This window comes from Cavia porcellus, unplaced genomic scaffold (genome assembly GCF_034190915.1).
Source record: "Cavia porcellus strain 051 isolate PalLab524CR breed Dunkin Hartley unplaced genomic scaffold, mCavPor4.1 scaffold_30, whole genome shotgun sequence".
NCBI classification, from domain to species: Eukaryota; Metazoa; Chordata; class Mammalia; order Rodentia; family Caviidae; genus Cavia; species Cavia porcellus.
Genome location: NW_026947513.1, coordinates 22,061,677 through 22,088,037, shown reverse-complemented (window position 1 = coordinate 22,088,037; position 26,361 = coordinate 22,061,677). Strand labels below are relative to the sequence as shown.

General features: G+C 40.9%; 1 protein-coding gene and 1 long non-coding RNA gene across 6 annotated transcripts in view; one reads left to right on the top strand and one right to left on the bottom strand.

Annotated features, from left to right (window-relative positions):
• The window catches only part of LOC111757303 (uncharacterized), a 160,597-nt gene extending 145,201 nt beyond the window's left edge, over window positions 1–15,396 (bottom strand). For all 3 annotated transcript variants that reach the window (XR_010044725.1, XR_010044726.1, XR_002791684.2), the window contains exons 1-3: window positions 15,259–15,396; window positions 14,579–14,682; window positions 14,180–14,351 (exon numbers count right to left, since the gene is read on the bottom strand). This is a non-coding gene — a long non-coding RNA (uncharacterized LOC111757303). The remainder of the gene's footprint in view (window positions 1–14,179; window positions 14,352–14,578; window positions 14,683–15,258) is intronic.
• Window positions 15,397–15,513: 117 nt separating this feature from the next.
• Bend4 (BEN domain containing 4) overlaps window positions 15,514–26,361 on the top strand; it is a 31,058-nt gene continuing 20,210 nt past the window's right edge. For all 3 annotated transcript variants that reach the window (XM_063240729.1, XM_063240728.1, XM_063240730.1), the window contains exons 1-2: window positions 15,514–16,030; window positions 23,059–23,625. In XM_063240729.1, coding sequence (XP_063096799.1) covers window positions 15,514–16,030; window positions 23,059–23,625 — 1,084 coding nt within the window. The remainder of the gene's footprint in view (window positions 16,031–23,058; window positions 23,626–26,361) is intronic.

The window sequence follows — 26,361 nt, the reverse complement described above, 5'->3', positions numbered from 1 at the left end:
TGAAAACAGATGCTTTAGGCTTGCAAAGTCAATCAAACAATACGAGCATTAATTTTTTTTTTTAACCTCAATTGCTATCACCTCAGCTTGTGTTCCTCTGAATCAGCCAGTTGCTTATGCGGGGGCAGCACTTTTCTTGTCTCCAGGACCACCTGACTGGCTCACAGGAGGGAGCAGATTGGCTTCTCCCAGCCCACAACTGTCACTGGCTAACGAAGGGTACAGGTTGGTTTCTTGGTTCTCCTCCTAGCCCGTGACTACTGCTCACACGAGGGCACAGGTTGGTTTCTTGGTTCTCCTCTTGGCCACAACTCCATTTTTCCCTTTTAGTATCTACTTTTCATTGGATGTATCCTTTTTTACCACGAAAATTGTATACCTGATGTTTTGGAGATGATTAATCACAGGTTGGCATATCATAAAGAGTCATATTTGAACTTGACCAAGTAGAAAAGGCATCACTCAGAAATGCTACCCTTGGAATCAGTAACTGAATGTGACAGTTAGGCTGGTTCTCTTACAGGGAATGTCTGAACACACTTTGGTTAAACAGAAGACAGCTGTGATAAGTGAGTATATTCTCAGGCTTGTATGCATATGAATGGCAGATAAGGGGTGAAATGTGCTATCGGAATGATAACTATAATGTCTTTTTGTTCTAGGAACACTCAGCACTGGTTATGTAGTAAACATTAAACCTAGGTTAACCAATAATAGTATCTGTCTTTTGGCAAACTGGTCCAGAAACTGAGTGTAAGTCCCAAAGTAAAGTGAATCGGTGTCCTCCTGTAAGATTTATATATAAGCTCTTCTCTTGCTATTATACTAAGCTGAGGTTGAAGGTGATCCTGATATATGAACAAGGTCAATCTGTAGAAAAAGAGAATGAAACTGATTCTCAATGGGAAACAAAAACCAGAAATGAGAAAACTGGGAAAAAAGCAATCTTGCATTGGTTTCAATTTGTAATGATTTGATATCACTGTATCTTTCCAGCAGTACCAGTAAATAGGTTCCTTTTTCTCTTTAAACTAGTCTAGAGTTTGATGGTTCATTTTACATGTTACCCACTCTGGGTCATGGGTGGCCAGATACTTAGCTAAGCATTATTCTCATTGTGTCTGTGAGGGTGTTTCTGTGAGGATGAGATTAGCATTTCAATCTACAGACTAGGTAAAGCAGACTGTCCTTTCTAGTGTGAAAGAACTTCATCCAATTCAATAGAGCCTAAAGAGAATAAAAGGGGGGAAAAGAAAATTGTACCTTCTCTGCCTACTTCTAAGCAGGGACATTCACTTATTGAACTGGAATCTAGACCAGTAGCTCTCCCAGTTCTCAGACCTTGTATACTTGGACTGGAACTGTCACCACTGGCGCTCCTGGTACTCTGGCCTTTAGAATCAAATTGTAACTCCGCTACCAGCTCTTAATTCCATGTTCAGTTTGCAGACAGCAGGTCATAAGATTTCCCAGTTTTCATATTATGTGAACTGACTTCATAGTATGAATGTGCATCTATCCATCTCTTATGTATTTACCTATCCATGTTCTTTTTTCTGGAAACCCCCAATACATTTGAGTTTATGGAGACTTCTACTGAAGGACTCAGCTGTAATAACCATTATCAAAAAGATAAAAGATCCAAACCCATGTTCCTCTGTCATAAAAGTAGCTTAACTAACTTATTTTTTATTCAACTCCATGCTGATCTTTCTATTCTGCATTTACCTTTGACTGGTGTTGAAAGGCCCTGGGATTACAATGAGGTGTCAAATAAGGAATATAAACCTCTGCCACTGGGATACACTTAAATAACATTTCACCCAGTAAAGACCATTCTTCAGAGAGACTCATGTTTCCTCTGTGGGACCCCCTGACAACTAAGCATAAATAAAGAAATCAGCCCTGGGAAAGGTACTCTGGGTATCCACTAGGGTGGGTAGGGCATGAGCTGGGGGTTTGGGAAAAACAGCACATTCTGTGCTACCTCAAAGGCCCAGGCACCTGACAGAAGTGCAACCATGACAAATACACAGACTGTAGTCTCTCACCATAGGAATTACCAAAGAGGCTAAAAACGGAAACATGCACTGCATAATCTCTAACCTCAGGGGACAACAGAAACAGAGAATTGCTGTGTCAATCTCATTTCCTTGTTAGGCACATTATCATAAGTGAGGGCCTTTCATTCTGAATGCCACACTTCACTAACATTTACCCAGCTCTGGCTTCTGAAATACTGAATTCCATAGTAATTTTATGTTTTGCTTTTGATCTTTACTGTTTTGCTCATTTATCCATAAACATGAGCTCCTAAAACTAACTTTAAATTAAACACCTAAGGTTAAAACCTGAAGCCATCCAGACAGGACTATCCCTGTAGCCCAAGGAAGACTTCAATGCTGACAGGAGAAATAACAATACATGTTAATTATCGATCTTTCAAACATCTCCAAAATGTACCATTTTGATGTAAGAATCTTGTATATAAGATTATTTGATGATAATCCATATCTGCTCCTGTGATTTAGAATGGGAAGAGATTTATACCATATTTCTATCAGGATGGCAAAAGGAATTCTCCTAATGTGAATTTTATCAATCCTTACCTTTTTCAAAACACTGTCTTTACAGGATGGTTTTGTAAAGGGGAAATTGTTAGAACCACTCCGCAAAGCAGTATTTTATCACTCGACTAACTTTTTTTATCACTTGACTAATTTTAAAAGAAGCTCTTTTGGCCAATTTTGGCAACTGAACTATTTTCTGAAATCTAGAATAGAAATAACTTGAGAGTGAGACAGAGACAAAACAGGAGACTTAAAGATAGTCATAGTGCACTGTTTGGTGTTGTCCCTTTACTGAAATATTGTCAGTAAATGAAGGAGAAACTGAGGCACATGTGAATGGATCTCTTTACCCACTTACTCATGCTGCCTACTGTGCCAACCTCAGCCTGGGGAAGCTGGCGAATATGACCTGCTTAATCTGCCCTCACGGCAGAGGAGCAAGCTCAGTGTGATGACTCATCTCTACAGAACTACACAATTCTCACATCACAGCAGAAACACAATTAACGTCCAGGGCTGTTGCTTACAACGTCTATACACATTGTGTGGCTTGTGGAGAGGCCAACAGAGGAATCTAAGCTTAAAAACAACAAAAACAACAACAAAGCTCCCATGTGAGCAGTTTTTATTTTGCAATGATATATACACAGAAAATGTAATTTGATTCTAACTAATGAGAAGGAGGAAGAGAAAGATAAAAGCTGATCTTTTCTGAGGGTGGTATGTGTGTCAGACACTGTTTATATAGTATGTGTTAATTCCTTTGATCCTCAGAACAATGCTGATAAATAAATACCATTTTACAGAATGGGAAACCAGCTCACTGACACAAGGACACATTCCTGGTTAGTTAAAGGAGTCACATGAAACCCAGGCAACTACTTCCAGTAACTCTGTCTTTAAGTACCTCATTATGGTCTGACTTCTCCAACACGGAGATGAGTAGTTAACAAAGCTCACAACCTTGTAATTCAATAATGTACCACTGGACTTTTATTCGGAACAACATTCATGGTACCTTCCTACTGCCAAAAATGAGACACCTGGGACATGGAGTGGTTTATGCGTTTTTAAGAGTTAAAGAAAAAATCACTTTCAACTTTACACCATAGAAAAACAAATCTATATTTGAAACCAGATCTGTGTCCTCAGAAAACTAGAATACCTACAGAAGTTCAACAAGCTGAAAACACATATCCTCACAGCTTTAAGGAACGGTTTCCCAAGGCAGGGGTCATTCATACCCATGGGTCTGTTCTTATCTTCTGGATCCATGGAAGACCTTCCTGGAAAGTCTAGACATGTTTGTTGAAAAAGAGTAAAATCTAGGCTCTTTCAATAAAGCACTTAGGCTTTCAAGAAACCTAACAAAAGCATTGTCATGTATATTACAGAAAATATATAATCTGCTTTACTAAGTGCAGTATGCAGTCCGTGGTCAAGTTTCTGTTTATGCAGGTGCACTAGTCTGTGAGCAAATAAATTCAGAGGAATCTTCCTAAATTTCATCACCTAAAACAGGGAAACAGCAAGGCACAAAAATCATCCCACTATTACTCTTTATAGTCATGATTATCTGCTTTTGTCCTTTTATTTGTCCCTTCCAATTCTACAAAAGATTTTTTACTTGATTTAAGGAACATTTTTATCCCTCAAGCATACCTCCAATAAATGAACTCAGGGCTTTCACACTGAGTTACATTCCTCTGTTATGAATGTGTTTCTTTTATACCCAACACACCTGTTGTCTTATACCTTAGTCCTCTTTGCATTCAATTTCATTTCTTTTTTGTTTTGCACTAGCCCAGACTTCAGAAAAATGTGTACTCTGTAACTATAGTAACTGTCTTTGGGGTTACAGGGAGAAACACTCTTTGTTCACAAACAGCAAAATGCTCAGGCATCCCAAAGTATTCTGCTCTTCCAAGTGGTCACCTTGATACTATGATTGTTTATACTTGTAATAATGCCATTACTTGAAGGAGTGATTTATAAGACAGCTGTATATTTAAATCACCTGAAGAGATTTTAAAGCCATCAATGTCAAGGTCTCCTCCAAGAAATGACTTTATTGGTTTAGAGAAGAGCCCAAGTATCAGTAATTTTCAAAATTCTCTCAGCCACGGTTAAGAATAATTAAAACTATGCTTACATATGTCTTCAATAATTTTTATAAGTGACTCAATGAGAATAACTTGCTCTCTGTTCATGCTTTTTGGTGAAGGAGTTTGCCATAGTAACTGTCCTTCAGCATTTCTTGGTATGTTCATCGAAGCATATTGGATATTTCTTAGAGGTGTGACAGAAATGAGAAAATGTCTGTTTGTTTGGTTTTCAGTACTGGGGAATCCAGAGTCTTCACACGGATCCATATCACCAGCTGTTTTTATTTTTATTTTGATACAGGGTCTTGCTACATCGCCCAGATAAATTTTGAACTTGCCCCAGCCTCCCAAGTGCTAGGATTACAGCCAGCTAGGGCTAGATGTCTGTTCTAAACTGTCACTTTTACATGGACTCTGTATACTGTGGCCTCCTGAGAAGTCACAGTTGGCATCCAAATATGAGTATCTGTTGTGTGTATTTAAGTCTTGTTACGTATATATATTAAATCATGCAAGTTCTGGAAGATATGATAAAAATCAAACATTTTACCTTTTGACCTAATTCATTCTCATTAATGGAGATAATCACATATATATATATATATATATATATATATATACATATATAAATCATATCTATCTATCTATATATATGCTAGTACTGTAAGAAAATACTACAAACTACACGATATTATAGATTATATCTAGATGTCCTCCCAAAGCCTCATACACTCATAGCTGGGGCTTTTCTGGGGTGGCTGGATCTATTGGTGGCTTAGTACAGTTCTGGGTGTGGATAATGGGAAGGTCCATCGTGGGTGTGGTGGCACCAACCAAAAGGTTTGTAGCTTGCATGGAACAAAAAGGGAAATAAAGTAGAAAGGCTTACTTCTGTTTCCTCAGAAGAACTCTAGTCTTTACCTTCACTTTGGCTTTTAATGTAGACCCTTCAGCCACCAGCACATTCTTTAGATTTTCATCACAGACAGCCTCTTGATACAGACTCGTATAGAAAACTACCATGAGAGCCAGGCTTTCAACTTTTGACTGGATCCTTTAGCACTCCAGTACACAGAGAGCCTTTTGTACTCTTCCGTACCTGATTCTGTAGGTGGCCATTGTAAGCCTATCTTGTCAATCCTAATATATTCATACCTTATATTAAGTATTTTTCTCCAGTGAATACTGACTTACCATAAATTTGAACAGAGATAGGCACACAAAGATAACGCCATTTGAAGGCAGAGACTGAGGTGAATCTTCTGCAAACCAAGGTCAGCAGAGTTTGCCAGCCAGGAGGTAGCATGAAACAGATTCTTCCTCACACTCATCACATGAGCCAATCTTCTGTTTAGATCTTACACTTTCTCCTTTTTTGAGCAAGGGTTTCACTGTGTTTCCCAGGCTGGCCTCAAACTCCTGAGTTTGGGCAATTATCCCGTATCAGCCTACCAAGTAGCTGAGACTACAGGTGTACCCCACTGCTCATGGCTTGGATCTTGGACTTCTAGCCTCCTGAACCTAAAGAAAATAGATTTCTGTTTAAGCTACTCAGTTTTTGGTATTCTGTTATGGCAACCCTATAAAACTAATTTAACACCTTAATGAAAAAAGAGCAAAGACTATAATCACTCATCTTTGAAGCTGTAATGGTGAGGAGGGCACCCAGGAGGTTGAATGACCAGAAACACTAAGTTAGAGGCACTGTGGATCTTTATGCATTTCCTGAAGTTTACTATCAGCTATTTTCTCAGACGCACAAGAAGAGGTTTAAATCAAAATAACTCTTTTCCCTAACCCAAATAATGCAAAAAGGCCAGCATCCTGTACATTACAGAATCCAGTTAAAAAATTATCACAATTTTTGCAACAAAAACATATCCCTATTTTTCAAATGGGTGCTAACAGGAAGTTTTTTTAATCAAACCATGAAATACTGTAGGCAACCAGAACACAAAACAAATCTATTTGCTTTCTTAGATAGGGACAAATGACATGAGTTAATTCGTAAAAATTCCAAGAAAGTATATAATATGTTTTGTTTTAAAACATCAAATTGCCAATATTTACTATTATATTTGGCCAGGTATATTGGCATATGCCTGTAATCCCCGCATTCCGGGAGGCTAAGGCAGAAAGATTTCCAACTTGAGCCCAGCCTGGACAGTTTATCAAGATCTTGCCTGGGGATATATCTCAGTGTGAAGGATCTAGGTTCATTCCATAGTACTAGGTTAAAAAAAAGACTATTCCCCTGAAACATCTTAGAACATTTTTGATGTAAGTTTGTCCTCCTACGATACTATAGAATAAAAGCTTGACTTTTTACTGATCCTTTCCTGTTACAACACAGTACTTACACAGAGAAAGCTATGACAAGGCAGAATGGAAATTGATCTGGCTGATGGAGAGGCAAATTGTTCTCAGAAACTATATCACCAATTATTTGACTTACTGTTGTCATATCTTCCCAATTTTCTCTTAATGATATTTTTCCCTTCTGGCATTAATATCCAGCTTTATTCTCTTAGATATCTCAAACTTTGAATGTTTGTGTGTGGTGCTTTCAGTTCTCTGGGTGGGATGTTTTCTTAGAAATTGATGAGAAGCAAAGAACAGAGAACAAAAGATTAAATTTTCAAGTCTCCTTTGGTTGAAAAGAAAAACTTTGAATTTAATACTTCAAGGATTTGCTTGTGCTGATGGGGACATAACTTCAATTTTTTGTTCTTCAGCCCTCTTCACTTTAAGGGAAACAGCATCAACTGCATAATATTGGGAATATCAATAGACAAATAAACTGATCCATTCCCAAGACCCAATTATACAATAATGATTAGTTCTGGTACTTCTGGTGGAAACAGTTGGTGACAGTAAAGACACTACAAAGAAAAAGATAGAATGTAAGAAAATGAATCAACATGAAAAAATAGGGCAGTAAAGAATATATTACTAATAATATCACTGGAATATCCAGATAGATCTCTATAGCACTCGATTATATTTTTTAGTCTTTATGATTATATTATGCATAATCACCTTTATGCTCATCACTTAATATTAAAAGAGTCCTAATGAAGTTGGATGTGAGAAGATAATATCTATAATCCAAGCTCTATGGGAATCTGGTGTAAGAGAATCACAAGTGTGAAGCCAACCTAAGCAATTCAGTAAACTCTTGTCTCAAAATAACATAACATAACATAACATAACATAACATAACATAACATAACATAACAGAACAGAACAGAACAGAACAGAACAGAACAGAACACAACACAACACAACACAACACAACATAACACAACATAACATAACATAACATAACACAACAACAAGGGCTTGGAATGCAGCTCAGTGCTCCTGGGTTCAGTATCCCAGTACCTCTTTTTTAAAAAAAGTCCTAATGAATCTAAGATTCTATTAGTTAGAGAAAAGTACAAATCTGATCAATGAGGACTGTCCTTTAAAACTCTTTAAAATGATATATACATTCCAAAAGGGTCCTAAAAACCTCTTCAGGAAGGAAATGTTTCACTGCAAAGAGAGGAATGGGAGGGCAGTGAGCTCCCTCTGAATAATCCCAAAGATTATTTGAGTTCAGAAGCAATTTGAGTTCAAAACAAGAGAACCTTTTCTACCGTTTAGAATTGTGTAAAATGGAGTAGGTTGCTTCTAAAACATAACATGCACATGTTCACTTCCTTCTGTCATGACTACTGACCATTCATTACATTGGCCCAAGCAATCTTAGCTCTCATCTCAACCTTTGCCAGAGAACACTGAAGTTACTCACTCATCCAACAGATAGATGCTCACTGAGCATAAGAGACTTAAAATTTTTTTTCTTAAATTTAAAACAGAATCTTTCTAGGTTGCCCACATGAGACTCAAACTTGCAATCCTTCTACCAACTGCTGGGATTACCAGAATAGATGCAGGCCAGGCAGGATGGCTGTGTCTCACAAGAGAATTCTCAGCTCAATCTGAGGTACCTCAGCTTAACGTATCCACTGTTCTCAGCCAGTCTATCAAAAGCAATGCTCCCAGCTTACCTTTCATCATTGTATCTACTTAATATATTTCTAAGTTAGTAGTTGTTTTATTATCAGTCCTCCATCTTCCCAATTCCATAACAGTAAAACCTTGGAATCTGGTCACTATATCTCTTAGTGCTCAGAAAAGTACCTACCATATAGTAGACACTGAATAGCTACTTGTTAAATAAATGCTATCTGGATGACTGACGTATCTGCAGGCAGTAAGATCCCCATCACTGGAGGTAAACATGATTTGGACAAACACTTGATAGGGTTGCTGAAAAGCTATGAGTATAGGCTTACCACTACAATAAATTTTCTTCTAATCCTATATGTCTATGAGTCTATGGCCTCCATATCCCTTCTATATGCAATAGGAAAGCAAAAGGTTTCCCTAGTCATTTTACACTGAATGATAGCATGCACACTCCTGTTCCTGCTGCAATATCATCTCAGCATTAAAATGTTGAAGCTAATCAGACATTTAATTTCAAAGTGGAAGGTCATTATCTTGTCACAAAATTTTATTCCAATTACTTTTTTCCCCTATTATATGAAATGAATTAAAAGTAGCACAAAACATTGGGAGATCAAACAATCAATCAGAAGCTCATTAAATATCACTGAAATTGGTACAATAAAAAGCATTTCCCATGGCTGAGTCATTATTTAAAAGCTATATTTTGGATGCCACACAGAATTGACATACTGTCAATCAAAAAATCTCCCTGTCCATAAATAGCCCCTTGACTTTAAGAGTTCAGTCTTTCTTTAAGATAAGAATATCTGAAAAGAATTAAAGCATGAGTGTAATTACCATGCCATCAATCCCCATGAGAAATACAAGAGAATGTATCAGTAAAGTCACTATCTGATAATTTAGGCTACAATTTAGGAGCAAGATGTTTACTGAGTGCCAACAGTGATTTCATTTTTTTACAAACACTTTAATATATTACACCTTGCTCTGAAGAGTTGTAAAATAACAACTCTGTTTTAAAGAAAACAGGAAAATGGCTTATTCTGAGCAAAATGTAAGTGACCATGGCCCAGAAACACAAATTTAAGTTACCGTGAATAATATATTCCACTGTAGAAGAGGTGTGAACATTCATGATGCAGAGAAGGTAATAAATTAATAAATGTTCCTTGGTGGGGGCGTTAGGCATGCTCCAGCATAAAAATCTCTTCTGTAGGTTTCAGATGTTAATAACTTTTTTAGCTTTATAGTGGATAAAGATTAGAGGTCTGCTAAGCTAGCGATACATTCTAAATTTCACCTAGTCATCTTGAGGGTGTTAGATCAGATATAGAGGGGAAAGTAAACGATCACTAAGGGGACTAAGATCACCCAAGATAATTTTGCCTTTCAACCTACAAAATCCCATCTCTTCATGTCAGAACGTGCATCTTAGTCAAGGGCAAACAGTCTACAAAATCATTAACACAGAATTTCAGTGCCACACATTAAATACAATCTGCAATTAAGTACAATCCCGGACAGAAAAGACTATCAGTTATAATGTTAAAATTATGTATAACTTTACACTTGGAGTAGATGCCCACTTTTTTTTTTTGGTGGTAGTGGTAGTACTGCAGTTTGAACCCAAAGCCTTCACACTGAAGCACATCTCTAGCCTTTTTAATTTTTCCTTACTTTTATTCTTTTTTTTTTTTTTTCCTAATTTTTTGGCAAGTCTCAGTAGTCCACTAAACTCAGTAAGTCACCAGTCCGGGCTGGGCTCAAATTTGCAATCTTTCTGCCTCAAACTCCTGGAGTAGTGAGATTACAGGTGTGCACCACCATTCTCAGCTCCATTTCTTTTCAAATCAATGATTATTATGCACTCCATTTTCCTATGGACACAAACACAAGTAACTTCTCTTTATGTAGCTAACAAATATCTGAAAGCTGATCGCTTTGAAATTTGTAACATTCTTCCTATGGAAGCCATTTTTGGTTTAATTTTTTTTTTTTTTTTTTTTTTTTTTAGATAACCACTGTCAATTCTCTTTTGTGCTGCCATAATAAAATCCTTGAGGTTGATAATTTACAAACAATAGAAGTTTATTTGGTTTATACTGTGGGAGGCTGAGAAACCCAAGATTAAGGAGTTACATCTAGTGAGGAACTTGCTCCATCATAACACAGCAGAAAGCATTATACCCTTGAGATTGAGCAACAGATTGAACTCAGAACCTCAAATCCTTTACACTTACCATTAATCCATTCATGAAGATGAAAGCCTCATGACCTAACCATCTTCCATTAAGCTTCACTCAACATTGCTAAACTGAGAATTGAGTTTCCAACATATGCTTTTTGATGGACACATTTAAACCACAACATTCTCTCCCCAGCTCCCAAATAATATCCTTCTCAAATATAATTCATTTCATTCTACATATATTCATTTCATCCCTATGACCCCCAAAGTTTTTAGTCCAGTATCAACTTAAAAATCCAAAGTTCAAAGTCTCCTCTAAATTAGACACAGATGGTACTCAAGGCACAATGTATCCTGAGGCAAATTCCCTTTCAGCTATGAGTCAGTAAAGTCAAACAAGTCATCTAAAGTACTTCTAAATTGGAGTAGTGGAGTGGGCATTAAGTACGTCCAAAGCACAGTAAGACGAACAACATTAAATCCTAAACCTCCAGAATAATCTCTTACTCCATATGCCACTCCCTGGACTCACAGAGGATTTGTGTTCCCCTAGCATCAGGCATCCCACTCCTAAGCTGTGCAACTCTCCCAGGCTGGAGCTCAACACTAGCACCTCTACTTCTGTAACACTACTAAGCATTGTGGCTAGCAGGAACTTTCGGTGATGGCTCTGTCCCTCTGACAAGTCTGCCTGGCCCCCCCAGAATGTCCAATACATCTTTGGAAATCTAGCTGGGCACAAAGCCCCATAGCTTGTGTACTTGGCACACCTGCAGAGTTAGCACTGCATAGGTGTCTCAAAGGCTTCCCACTGTGCTCTCAGGGCAGGAGCCCAGCCACTCCTGCATTCACTCCTGCCATGCCCTGGGGTGGCCCCGGAGCACTGCACCAGAATGAGTAAACAAACTTTTAAGGGGGCTGAGCTCCCACACACACCTGTCTGGAAACCTTGCCCTCAAAATCCTAGCTTGCCTCAAAGAGCTCTGAAATGCCTTCAAGGTCATTCTCTCAATATCCTGATGAAAAGAACCCAGGGCTACCTTCTATCCAGAGTAAGCGTCCCTTTAGCAAAAAGTCATTTGGTCACAATCTTAATATTCTTTCCCAAACATGCTTTTTCATTCTTCAGATGGCCAGAGTGCAAATTCCCAAATATTCCTACCCTACTTCTCTTTTAATTATAAATTCCACCTATAAGCCATTTCTCTCTTCTCTCTTTTTACTGTAAACACCAAAAGGAGCAATGAACACCTTCAATGCTTTGCTGCTAAAAGTTCTGTGAGAAACCTAGTTCACTGCTCTTAAATTGGGCCTTCCAGAAATGCCTAGGACACAATTCCACCAAGGCCTGTGCAACCAAATAACAAGAATAGCCTTTAGTTTCTATATCTTGCTTCTCATTTCCATTTGAGATCTTGTAGCTTTTACTGTACATATTTTTACTAGCATTTTGATCAAAACTACTTAAGTAATCTCTAAGAAGTTCCATATTTTCCCAATAGTTCTCTTCCAATTGCCTTATTAGAATCACCATTAATATGCCATTCATTTTATCTAGTCTGTTCCTCCAAATTCCTTCAGCCTCTACCCATTACCTACTTCTTAAAGCCATTTCCATATTTCCAGGTAATTTTTATAGCAGCAATCCCACTTTTTTATTACCTACTTTTTCTTAGTCTGTTTTGTGCTGGTATAGCAAAATACCATAGACCAAGCAATTTACAAAGAACAGAGATTTATTTCTTTCAGTTCTGGAGGCTGGGAAATCTAAGATTGAGGGGTCACATCTGGTTAGGACCTTCCTGCTGTGTCATAACATAGCAGAAGGACTCAGATAGTGGAAAAAAACACTAGAGATCAAACTCTCAGACACTTAATAGACATGAATCCCTTCATGAGAGTACAGCCTTTATGACATAAGCACCTCCCTTTAACCTTACCTCGCACTACTGTTGCCTTGGGGATAAATTTGCCTACACAGTCCTTTTGCAGGATATTCAAACCAAAGCAACCACTGGGTAGAGCATTCAATTTTATAGAAAGGGCCACTTTTTGATAAGGACTGCAAGTCCGGTTGGTAAAATATAACAACAGAAATATTGTTTCCAATTTTTTAAGGTGTTTAAGGGGTAAAGATAACACAAATCAAAAATACCTAAGCAGAAGACAAAGCCCCGTAGTCCACGAAATCATTTCTTCAATAAAAGAACTTTAGGACATCTCTCCTTAAATCACCATACTACTATGTCAATTTCTTTTCAAAAGCCAGACCGCCCTGGCAAATCAGGGGGGAATAAAGTGGGAGGGACAATGTCAATGCAAAATTCTGAACTGCTCTATAGAAAGTATGGATAGGCTTGTTATCATTTACTTCCTGCAGTATATCATTCAATTTCAGCTGTCTCCCGTTTCAGGTAGCTCCCCATTTCTCACTTATGTGCTTGAGAAACATCTCCCTGGCATCTCATTCTCTCCCTCTGTCTTTCACTGGCATTTCATTATTTCTTAACTGTCCCTCTCATGCTCATCTCCTTTTTTCCCAGTGACCCACGTGTCCTCATTTAGCAGTTTTCAGAAGCCAGAGAGAAATGTTGCAAATAATGTTAAATATGATTAATATCTTGAATTCCTTGAAATATGACATGCATGAGTTACAATGAAACCTCTTTTATTTCCCCATGAAATGCTTTTGCATAATGAGAAAGAAAATGTCCTCTATGCCCTAATCAGCCCTGACAGTTCCTGGACTCCCAAATACTTTTATTTATGGCATTATTTATTTCATCTCTAATAAATGGAGGGGGGAACAGCACCATCTGAAGAGGCTACAGCAGAGAGGGAGACAGTCTAGGCTGGAGAAGTACAGAAGCTGAACCAGGAAAGAAGCAAGAGAGTGCTTCCAAAGGAAGGGAGATCTGGGAAATGAGAGGCAAAAGACCTGGACCCCAGAAGAAGCAAATGGGTCACGTTCCCAAGGCTAAAAGGAAAGCTAGCTTCAGAGTGGAGAGATGAGTGTCATACATCAAGGAGCACCCAGAGTTCTGACCTGGATAATGAAGAATCAAGGCTGGAAACCGAATCAGTATGAGGATGCTGATACTGCAGTTGGCCCCAAGAAAAGGACATCTTGGTGGGTATTTAGCTCAGTGGCATAAAAGCCTGCCTGACTAGGGTAAGGACATGAATTCCATCCCCGGTACAAAAAAAAAAAAAAAAAAGAAGAAGAAGAAAAAGATACCTGAGCTAAGGAGAATAGGCTGCTCAAAAAGTGGCTGAGGGAAGCCCAGGATACCCACCATGTTTGAAGACATCTGTACCCATGGGGTTTGTCCTCCAAACCATTGAGATCTTCTGTCAAATGACTACTGGGATTGTGGGTTCTTCAGAAACTCAGGCCTGGCGGCACCAGTTACACTAAATACTTTACTGGTCAGTTCAGGAGGTGAGAGCCCTTAGGCCATCTCGATCCTGTAGGAGTGTGAGATACACAGGTAGAGAGATAGATCTCATATGTATCACATGTATAAAATATATATATATATAACATTTTCAAAAACTAAAGTATATACATCATTTTAAAATTATTAACATGCCCAAAGGAGGTACTGTTTTCTCCCCTTCTACGCTGTACTTGCTGTAATAGAGATTTGAATTCAAATGTGCTCAATTCATCTGCACAACTCTGTCGTCCACACCTGACAATCCGACTTTGGCCAATTCCTTTCAGTCTTGCACAGCCTCAGTTTTTCTCATCTGTACAATGGGTAGACATTAAGAGTCAGGTATTCTCTTGGAGTCCCTAAAGGAAAACAAACGAAATACCATGAAAGCACAGCATGGTGTGCACTTTTAGGATCAGTATATACTCAGAAGCCTCGAGGCAAGTAACAGCAGGACTCCGAGGCCGCGCAATCACTCAGACACGGGATCTTCCAGATACCCTCTTCCTAAGGTTGAGGGGGCAATTTCCGTCTGGAAAGACTCGCGGTAGCACACACCCACTCGGGCGGCCCCGCCCTCTCTACGCACCACCCCCTCGGTGCAACTCCGAGAGTTCGAGGTCACGCAGGAGGGCGCCAGGAGCGTACTTCGGAAGCTAGACGCCGCCGGCCGGCCAGGAGACCCCTCAAGTCCACCTCGGAGGCACCGACCGCTCGCTCTGGCCAGGACCCCGGCGCCCACCTGGTTGACCCGTTCCTAGGACGCCCTCCAGGTTTCTGCTCTCCTTTCCCCTTCCTTCCCCCTCCCCCCGTTTCCCCGTCGTAGGCGCCGACCTAGAGTTCAGACTCGAGGGCTGGCGGGCGGCTGCAGCTCCAGGCCCCGCCCCCGACCCCATTATCATTAGCAGATATTACCCTAAACACTTGCTCTTTACCTCCTTTCTCCCTCCAGGCATTGGCGAGGCGGCCTGTCAATCAGCGCTCGGGCGGCAGCCCCCCGCGCGGGGGCTCGGAGATGCCAGCCTCAGCGACAGGCGGCGGCGGCGGCGGCAGCAGCCACGGCACAGACACACACCCTCCCGCACGCGCGCGCAGGGGCGCAGCCTGGGCGCGGGCGGCACAGGCACCCTCGGAGCCTGGCGCCTGGCAGGGAGGGGACGCGCGACGGGGGCCCGGCCCTGAGGCGCGGCATGGAGGAGGAGATGCAGCCGGCGGAGGAGGGGCCCAGCGTCCCCAAAATCTACAAGCAGCGCAGCCCCTACAGCGTCCTCAAAACGTTCCCCAGCAAGCGGCCGGCGCTGGCCAAGCGCTACGACAGACCCACCCTGGTGGAGCTGCCGCACGTGCGGGCGCCCCCCCAGCCGCCGCCGCCGCCGCCGCCGCCGCCCTTCGCGCCGCACGCCGCCGGCTCCATCAGCAGCAGCGAGCCGCCGCCGCCGCCGCCGCCGCCGCCCCAGTTCCCGGCGCAGACTTCCTACCCCCCCGCGCCTGGTGGCCGGGCCGCCGCCGCCGCCACCTCGTCGTCGTCGCCGTCCTGCACGCCCGCCGCGCCCCAAGGCCACCTGAGGACTCCGGCGCCGCCGCCCGCCGTCCCCGCCCCGTCGTCGTCGTCGTCTTTCGCCGCCGTCGTCAGATACGGGCCTGGCCCGGCGGGCGCGGGTGGCAGCGGCGCGGGTAGCGACGGCGCCAGCCTGGAACTCAGCGCAGGTACCAACTCTTGGGCGCAACTTTGCTTCTCGCCGCGGTGGGGAGGGGGGGAGTTGGGCACCGCGACGCCTTCCCGCGCGCCCGGGCTTGATGTGAGGGACGCGGGACAGAGAGGGTCGGGGCGTCTGTGCGCCTCACGCACCGATAGCAACTTCTAGAACATTCCCGGGCGGCGCCGTGGCGGGGGCTTCCGACGGCGCGCGGTTAACAGGTGGCTCCGCGGCCCAGATCCCGCGCGCGGCACCGCGGCGCCGGCGGCTGGGTCCTCGAGGTGGGCGCGGGGCGCTCCGGAGTGACAGCTGCGACCACTCCGGGGCCAGGCTTGACGGCCCTGCGTGCAGCCCTCTTTTTCCCTTCCCGCTCTCGATTTTCCACTCGTTTCCGCCCCTGCCGCTTCCTTCTGCTTTTCCTTCTCTCCGGCTCTTCTTTGCGTGTGGTGTGTTCCCTCCACCTCTCCGAGGCGTTCTGCGCTCGCGGTCCACTCCGCCGGGCGCTTTGGCTCTCATTTCTTTTTTCTCTTTCTCCTCTTCTTCCTGTGCGCTTACGTTTGCTGTGCGCTCGCTGTGGCCGGCTCTTTGCGGGCCGGCCCCCAAGCACCCACAGCCCACCCGAGACACTGGGCCCCGCCGCACCTCCTGCAGTGCTCTTGGGTTTAGGGGATGTCGCCCCTCCCAGGCGTTCGGGTCCCCGCCGCCCGTGTCATAGTCTACACTCGCTGCGTGGCGTAGGGTCCTGACTCTCGCTAGTGTCTGAGTTCTAGTCTCGCAAAGATACTTCCAGGGGCCCCCACCCCAGGTGCAAGACCCCAGACGCCTCCCTCTCCCCACAGCTAGCGCACTGCTTGCCTGCCTGCCAGGGACGCGGGCTGGAGGAGGCAAGGCCATGGCTGGAGCCTGCACCCAAGGACAGTGTCAGCTCCCTAGGGATGCGCGGCCACGTTTATCGCACATCAGAACTACAAGTTCTGTTCAGGCCTTTTATTACACATTATTCCCTCCCCACAAAGTCTAGTTGTCAGTGAACCTGAGGGGGTTTCTTTCCCCCAGTAAAAAAAACAGTATTGTCTCTAAATGGGTTATAGATGCCTGTGCTAAATATTCTGTTGCTTGTCAATATTTTGACAGTGAGAGATTGGTTTTGAGAAAGGAAACCTAATTACAGGTTACAGTAAAGCCTTACTCTGTCATATCCCTCACTGATTTTAAGATATTTGACAGTTTCGAGTGGGTTTCTTAGGTGGGCTGCCTTATTCTTTGTAGGGTTTTTGCCTTTTTCTTTAGTTCTTGGCTGAGTAGTCCATTGTGTTTTTATATTCATTGTTAGGCTGCTCGCTCCATTTTCAATTTTTTATTTTCTCACTTAATGAGGTTCATGTTCTCTCTCTGGATTTGGAGTCTTACTCTCCTATGCTGCTTGTTCCTATTTGTGTTTATTACCTAGTGTAGCGTCTCTGGCTTGTTTATCTTACCTTGTTTCCCAGCAGCTTGGGTCTTTTGGCCTATTTACTGTATTTTACTTTTTTGCATAACCTCGACTCTACCATGTACATTGGCTTTTCCCCCTTTATCTGCCTAGTTCAGTTTTTGATCTTTATCCTTTAAGGCTTTGCTGTCTTTCAGCCTTTTACTTTATATTCTGTACATCTACCCCGACTCATTTCCTTCATCCCTAAATTCAAATTGCTTTTGCTACCAGATTTCCGATATTGTTTCTTATTTTCTGCAGCAGTTGGTTCCCATCCTTTCTGTGGTTCCTTGTGTTCTGGAAGTGTCTCTGCTGTCTTTCCTAAATGTGGAATTTTTTTGGTTCCCCCTTACCTATTCTGAATGTTTGCTTTCAGTATTTAGTGTAATGGCTTATTGAGCTTATCTGGTCTCTGTCCTCAGGTAGGAATCCACATCACTGATTCTAAAGATACAAAAGGGAATTTTCTGATGCGTTTCAAACTTCTCTATATTGCCTTTAATTGTCAAGGCCTGTCTGCCAGCCTTCCTTTCTACCTCCTTCTTAGCAAGGTCCTAAAGTTGGTAGCACAGAGAGGAGGATACTTGTTGGAAAAATGGGAATTGGATAGTAGATTTCTGCTATGCAATGAGGAAAATAGTCCAAGGGGGAAAATAAGCTGTGGGAGTGGACGTCAGTAATTATGGTCATAATATGAATCATTGATGGACAATGCCATCTTAGCGGGTACGGTGATGTGAGTAGCCATCAGAGGGACAGACACCTGAAGAGCTGATTGGTTCCTTGAGGAACTAATGGTTCCACTTTGAACCAATGAGCTTGTGTGCACACTACAGCCATTTAAACACGTGGGATAGGGGTGGGGTGGTGCTTTGCCTGTTGCAACCTCAAAAAAGTGCAGTTGCAGTGTCCCTGCCCACCTAGGAAACTGAAAACAGTCAAAACAGCGAGATGCCGTGAGTCCAGGCTACAAGAGGCCTGACTGTTCAGGGTAAATGCAGTGAAAAGATGAAGGGGCTGAAGTGAATCTTATATGCCATTAAAGGCCATAAACCATTGAGAAGGGAAGTATGGGATTAAAAATATATTTTTTTCAACAGTCTTATAAAATCTCATGAAGAGTATAATTTTCCTTAAAAGAGGTAGTACACCATGATTTTAAAAGCGTATTTTTCCTCTGTGGGAGGCTTAGAGTTAAAACCCACGTAGATCTTGATATGCAGCCTAAATTTGGCATCAGGAAATGGGAAATTGCATCTTTAAGCAGAGTACAATCAAAAATGAATTACAATAAATCCTATATAATTGCATAGGTCATTCTCTTTAATGAGATTTTATTAACCTGACTGTCAAGCTTTTGAGTCAGGCAGATATTTTATCTTCTTCAACTGATAAAAGTGTCAGCTATAAACCACCATATAAATATTCATAAATCTACACATCTGTGGCAGCCTATCAGCATCATTCTTTTGGACATTAAAAGCATTCTAATTACTTTCTGTCTAGCAGAGCTGAAATGCTGCCTGTTATAGTATGTGCTTGGCAAGCATGATTGCTTTTGTTTGCCATCACAAATAGCAGCATCCTATTTTATATACCGATGGTCCAGAAAATATTCAGGGATTGACTGAGCAGGATGAATATTAGGAAGCACCATCTGGTTTTGATAGCACTGAGTATATTAACTCATCTGTTAATTTTTGACACATCATTGATTTATTTATTTAGAAAAATTGCATCCTGTTTTGCTGTGTTGATGTTTGCCATTATAAAAAATTGGATGGCATTTTTTTTAAAAAGACATCATACATTGATTTAAGACAGGGTGATGCTTCTAAAGATGCTTTCATTTTCTAGCTTCCGTTTTCCAAGATATAAAGTCCTCTCTTGAAAAGAAGTTGCATCACTGTTATAAGGAAATCATCTATTTTGAACTATTTAGAAATTTTCTTTGGTAGATATAATATATGGATACATAATGGTGGGTTGCTGAAAAATTTCTGCTTCTACATTTTCAGTATTAATATATTTCACCCTTCACTGGACTAAAATCAAAAGGCTACCACTAATCTTTAGTACTGTGATATCCCTTCCTAGAAACAGAATTCTCCTGGGGTTCTGCTGTGATGGGCACATTCCATTCAAGGCTTTCTTACAAAGAAGGACCTTAAAGTAGAGAGACTGTGTTTGATTGTTACTCCCTATCCCTCTTCTTAATCACTTATCTGGTTTAGGATAGATTAAGCCACTTAAGTCCAGAAGAATTTTAAGAAATGAAGTTTTTAATTGAAAAAATAATTGTGGGTTAGAGGTTGGAATAAGGCTAGGCACACTTTGCAGCATGATATTATCTCCCAACAGGTTGCACAATAAAGCAAAATAAGCTAGCAGAAATGTCATTTTAGAGTGCTTTGTGATTTATTAATATTTTATAGTATTTAATTTTAGAGGAATTAGGAATAAAATGGGCAATTTTAAAACCTTTTTTTGTAAGCTGTTGACTTTGTACTTTGCTGCCATCCCTTGAGTATGGAGCATTTTGTGACCAAAAAAAAAACAGTTCAGAAGAATCAATATGTTCATACTTTGCTCACTTAAGAATCATAGGTCAGGGCCAGGGATGTAGCTAAGCGGCACAGTGCTTTCCTGGCAAGTAGAAGGTCGTGAGTTTGATTCCTAGTACCAAAAAAAAATCATGGATCAGTGCCTATGAAATTAACTGAGAAGAGTTGCTATTTTCCCTATCAATTGTAATAGTATACTTTTTTTTCATCCTTCTCCATGTATTGTTAAAATACAAAATGTGACTCAAATATTTTAAGGTACTGAAGAGAAATTCAACTGTAGTATTTACAGTTGCTGTTTTGTATTTACCAATTTTGAGAACAAATTCATTCAGAATGAAGCATTTTAAACACTGCAGGCAAGAACAATTTTATGATTGTAACTATCCCTTGATATCCTGAGTGCACTTTAATAGATTATCTTCATAATATAGCATATTACATAATGATTTTTTCTCAGCATGTTATGAGTTTATCTTTCAATTAAGAAAACAAATCGCATTTGTCCCTAAGTCAGATTGTTTTCCCTTAAAATCTATGCCATGATGCGATTCATCAATATGATTAAAACTACTATTTTATAGGACATCAAATATATTCGAGCAGCTCCTTCTAGGTAATCCTATTTTAGCCTCTCCTTGCTTATTTGTCCTTTTCATCAAGGTTATGTTAAAGGTGTATAGGCTGTAAGTCATCTGGGTCTACACTGATTAAAATGCAGACAGTAAATATAACTTTAGGTCTACAATGGGATTATAGGATTAAAATGAATGAAAACTGCTATTGTGCCAGAATTAGCATTTCCAATCAATATCATCCTTTGATTTTACTAATAAAAAAACAAAGTAAAAGTAAAAAATGAGAGTGCCAAATCTGCCCCCCCCCCCCGGTCTTTTTGAGACAGAGTCTCTCTGTGCAGTTCAGGCTGGCCTTGAGCTCACTTTGTAGCCCAGGCTGGTCTCGAACTCCCAATGATCCTCCTGCCTCAGCCTCTCGAGTGCTGGGATTACAGGCATGAGCCACCACGTCTGACTGAGAGTGCCAAATCATAAACCGACTCACTTGTACAGTTCAGCTGTTTACTTTTTTATTTGGTTTAAGGCATTGTAAAGAAATGGCACTCAAATATTTGTGGGACTAAATAATTTAAAAGCATGAGTCAAGCTAACAAGTAAGAGTATATTATATTCACCTGTCTTGATGAGTATACCTTCATAATGACCAGGTTTAACTGAGGGTTTCAGCTAGTTCATCTTCTTTTCCCATTGCCAGCCTTTGGGGTTCCACTAGGAGGCACCTCATATACACGTGGTTTCTCTAAGCCGCACTGGAAGCTTTGGGACCATGGTCTGTTTTAGTCTGTAGCTCAGGAAGTGGCCAGCATAGGCCCTTCAAGCAGTTTGCGTAGGAACTTCTAGGTTTTGGGTGCCTCATGAAGGGGCGAATATTGACTGGAAATGAAGGGCCACAAGAGGAATACATACTGTATGCCAGGCACTGTGCTTTGCTGAAAGTACTAAGAAAAAAGTGGAGCATTGAATACTGCATGCAGAGGCCCCCTGTACTCCCGTATTTTGGTACTGTGGATTCAGCCCAGTGCCTGTACACTGAGCAACAGCCCTACCCCATCCCCTTGTAAAAGTTTGAGTCATGGTCTCTCATTGAGTTGTCTGCGCTAGGCTTATACCTTATTTCTTGCCTCAGCCTGCCATATATCACCATACTCAGCTGCATGGAGGTTCTTATTTCATTAGTTAGATGGCCTGGATTTTCTAGAGAGGGCTTCTTATTGCCAGTGTTCTGGTTCTTTGTCCCATAAAAGCCCTCAAGCATCTCCAATTTTTGTCTTAAAAGTAACCCCCATCCCAGGGGGAAACTATTAGTCAACACTTTCAGAGGGATTACTGTAATTAGTCATATAAGACTTACTGGCATCTAAAATGTCCAGTGATTTTATTTGTTTCCATTATTCTGGGTAAGGAGAAAAGGAAATAAGCATCCTCGTGTGATTGTGTAAGTCACCTGTGCATCATAGCTCATTCTAGGAGGTAGCAGGAAAGAAGAGAATCTACCTTATAACATTTACATTTAGGGTGAATTTTCAACAATCTTAGACTGTAATGTTAACATTTTCACATTTTGGGAGTTTTTTTCCCTTTGTTTTTGCAGTGAGTTGATTGGTTTCTGTTTTCTTTTTACTTTTCATTGCTTGGTAGTTAATATGCTTTAGTTCGTGTGTATAAGCTACCCTAGCACCCACACCTTGTGCTGTTTTGGGAGATTGAACAATCTCATGGAAGTGGCTCTGAAAAGAGACATTCATGTTTTACAAATGATACTGATGTAGGTCAGCCCAAAGATGCCTTTGACAAGAAGTCCAACTTAGGAGGTAAATTAAAAGAATAGTGAGCAGAGCAGATACTGGCTAACACATACGGTTTTGTTTTGTTCGTCCTTTGCCTATAGGCTCACTCTTTGTTTTATGTTAGATTTCTAGTGCACTCTTCAAAAAGACTTAGCTTTCTCCTCCAGTTTGCATCTGAGAGCTACGTATTCTCAGCAGAGATTGTATCAGCTGATTAATAGCAAGAGCATGAGGGCACTCCAGAAATAGAAGTAATGATTGCGTTAAGCCTTCCTATCAATGAGGCATTGAGGGTGCAGTGGCTGGCTCAATTCATTAGAGTATGGGTATTAATGAAGCCAAAGGTGTGAGTTTAGATCTGTGCAGGCCAGTTGTCACCACAGAAAAGGAAATGTCCTTATGATGCTCTCAGAGTTGCAGTCCAGCTCTTTCTTACAGTGAGGGGCTAGGGTGACTCATCAGGCAGGACAACAGGAAGCTATTTGGCTGGGAATTGTGAATTCATCTCGTCACTTTGATTTTTCACAGTAGAAATACATATTTTTAACATACTTGAGTATTAAACTCTAAATTGAAGACCTTGCTTCTTATTTGCTTTTGGCTGTCAGTAACTGATGTTTCTTCTTTCATTTCAGAGAGTCGTATGATCTTGGATGCCTTTGCCCAGCAGTGCAGTCGAGTACTTAGTCTCTTAAATTGTGGAGGAAAACTTCTGGACTCCAGCCATTCTCAGTCTATGATTTCTTGCGTAAAGCAGGAAGGCTCTAGTTACAGTGAAAGACAGGAACAATGCCACATTGGGAAAGGAATCCACAGTCAGACCTCAGACAGTGTAGACATAGAGATGCACTATATGCAAAGGAAACAACAGACTTCTGCCTTTTTGAGAGTTTTCACTGACTCTCTCCAAAATTACCTGCTCTCGGGGAGCTTTCCAACTCCAAACACCTCGTCGGTCAGTGAGTATAGCCACCTGGCCGATGTGGATCCTCTTTCAACCTCCCCTGTGCACACACTAGGTGGCTGGACCTCCCCAGCGACATCTGAATCCCATGGCCACCCATCTTCCTCTACACTGCCCGAGGAGGAAGAGGAGGAGGAAGAGGAAGGCTACTGTCCTCGATGTCAGGAGTTGGAGCAAGAGGTTATTTCACTGCAACAAGAAAATGAAGAGCTCAGAAGGAAATTAGAGAGCATTCCGGGTATGCTGTCATACTACTTGCTGGGCACCTAAGCTCATTACTTTCAGGTGTTTCAACTGTTAAGATGAATAGGTGTGTGTGTACTTTTTTTCCCCCACCAGTGATGTAGAAAAGTTGGAAAAGTGGGCATGCACAAGGAGTCGTTAGGCTTCCCTTTGCCAAACCGGTTTCAGGATGAACCACTAGCGTGTCTTGTCTGTGTTTCAGCTACAGTGTTCTTGAATGTAGGTGAGGAGAGCATAGTTTTCATGAAAGACATATCTATTGATAGTAAAGTAATTCCTGGATGTGGGGCCTTGACATTGAAATAAATCAAGTGCTATGAGCCTGAGTTGTGTTCATAAAGTGTCAGTTAAAATGGCTTTTACACTTTTAAAACTCAAACATCGATAAAAATTAAAACGAAACCAATCTTTTCAGCAGTAGGACTTAACTAGTACTGAACAAATGAGATGATCTCTTCTGTTCCGTTAATTTCTCTCTCCTTTCTTGTTAAGTTTCAATAAGCAGTCCCTTTGCAGCATGCAGTCAGTTAATAAGAAACTGTAAACTAACAGGCCAGAGATAAACCAGGCTAGCCCTAAACTATTTGTGCCCCTGGCTAAACCCGAGGCATTTCCTGCTACTTAAAGACTACATTTCTAGAGAAGCAGAGTTGTTTTTATACCAAGACCTTCTCTGGATTGCTAAATTGTTTTTTCACTCCTTGAAAACAAAACTTTGGATTTCACTACTACCGCTCATGTGTGTTGTCAGGGGCTTAGTGGAATAATATCTTTGAATCTTTTGAATCATGCATCCTGAGGAGAAGAGATTTTGGAGCATGTTCCTGTCAGTCTACATGTTTAATGGTTAGTTACAGACTAAAGTGGCTATATTAATATATTATGTTAATAGTATGACATGTATAATTTAAAAATTAAGACTGCATATGTACATACATAAAATGTATGTATATGTTGTGTTGTTTTCTTGATCCAGTGTCTTCATACCTCTCAATTTGATAGCTGATCTAGAAGTACAGAGTGCTGAAGAAGTCCCCTTCTTGTTTATTATGACACATAGAAGCAAACAAGTGTTAAGAACTGCGAGTTAGAGGGGAGAGAGGGAAAGGGAAGGAAACATAAAAAAGAATTGCCAAATTAGAAATTAATCAGTTTTCCACTCTCTTATTGAAAAAAATTACCCCAATAGAATCAAAACTTGTTTTGGAACATACGAGAATTAGATTAAGTAAAGTAGTTCTGGGGGATGAGAATCAAGAGGGTGTAGTAAATCTAGTCTTTATTTTTGTGTTTGAGCTCTGAGGAATAGGTGCATGGTGTTGCCTCAAGCCAGGTAGGTGCTCACTGCCAGAGATAAGCCAGCTAGAACCTGAAAGCTTATAATGGGACCAGAACACTGCTCATTTCCTCTAAGTCAAGGAGGTAGGGTGCAGATAACATCCGGGGTTTTGCAATTCTCAGAGCTGAAGTGTGGTCCACTCACCATTTCAAGGGGTTATTTTTGTATCTTTGCACTGGGGAGAAAAGAATGTCCTGGAGATGACTCCAGCTGCAGTGCCAAAGAAATGGCATTGGCACTTTGTCTTTCATATTAGACAGTCACAGCAGAAATTAGAAAGTCTGTTAAAAAGGTAAATGTTTTGAAAAGAAATGAAAATAGATTAAAGGAAAACCACAGGAGGGAGAGATCCAGATCAGGAATGTGAAGTGCTGAATACTTACTAGAAGGAAATGACAGGTGAAACTTCCCAATGGAGAATGTCGGGTTGGGGTACTCATACTTATTTAACCTCCAGACTTTTCTATGATAGCTGCACCAATATACATTCCCACCAGAGGGGACAAGAGTTCTAACCCTTTCTCTGTGCCCTTAGCAGTGCTTGTTAACTTTTACCTTATGATAATCGTACTCAGAGGTGTGAGATAATGCATTAGTGGTTTTCATTTTCATTTCCATAAGGATTGTTTGATGTTAGGTACCTTTCTATTTACCTGTTAATCTTTTTTCTGTAGAGAAAAGTGTATGTAGGTCTTTTGTGCATTGAATTGGTTGTTTTCTACTGTTAAGTTGTATGAATTCCTTTTATTGTCTTTTTTTTTTTTTTTTTGTCTTTTTGATACAGGGTCTTGCTGTGCAGTTTAGGCTGGTCTCAAACTTGCAACAATTTTCCTGTTCCTCCTGAGTGCTGGGATTTAGATGTGTCACCACACCCAGCTCTTTATGAATTCTTTATAAATTTTAGCTATAAACACTTTATCAGATATGTGATTTGCAGATATTTTTTCCTAATTTGTGGGCTTACTGTTTCATTATGTCGATTGTTTTCTTAGCTATGTAGAAGCTCTTTGGTTTAACATTGTTGCATTTATTTTAGTTTTGCTTTTGTGGCTTGAGCTTTTTGGAGTGATATCCAAAAAAGTAACTGCCAAGGTAAGTGTCTAGGGGCCTTAAACCACCCCTCCCCTATGTTCTCTTCTGGATTTATAGTTTTAGGTCTTTTGCTTAGGTTACTGCTAAAATCAATGTCCAGAAGCATTTCTCTTTTGTTCTCATAGATTAGTAGTTTCTGGTCTTATATTTAAATATTTTACGCATTTTAGGTTGATTTTTATGTATGGTTTCAAAGTAAAGGTCTGATTTAATTCTTTGCATATGGAAATCCAGTTTTCTAAGTATCCTTTATTAAAGAGTATTTCAGCATTTTTGTAAGAAATACCATTTTCTAACTGT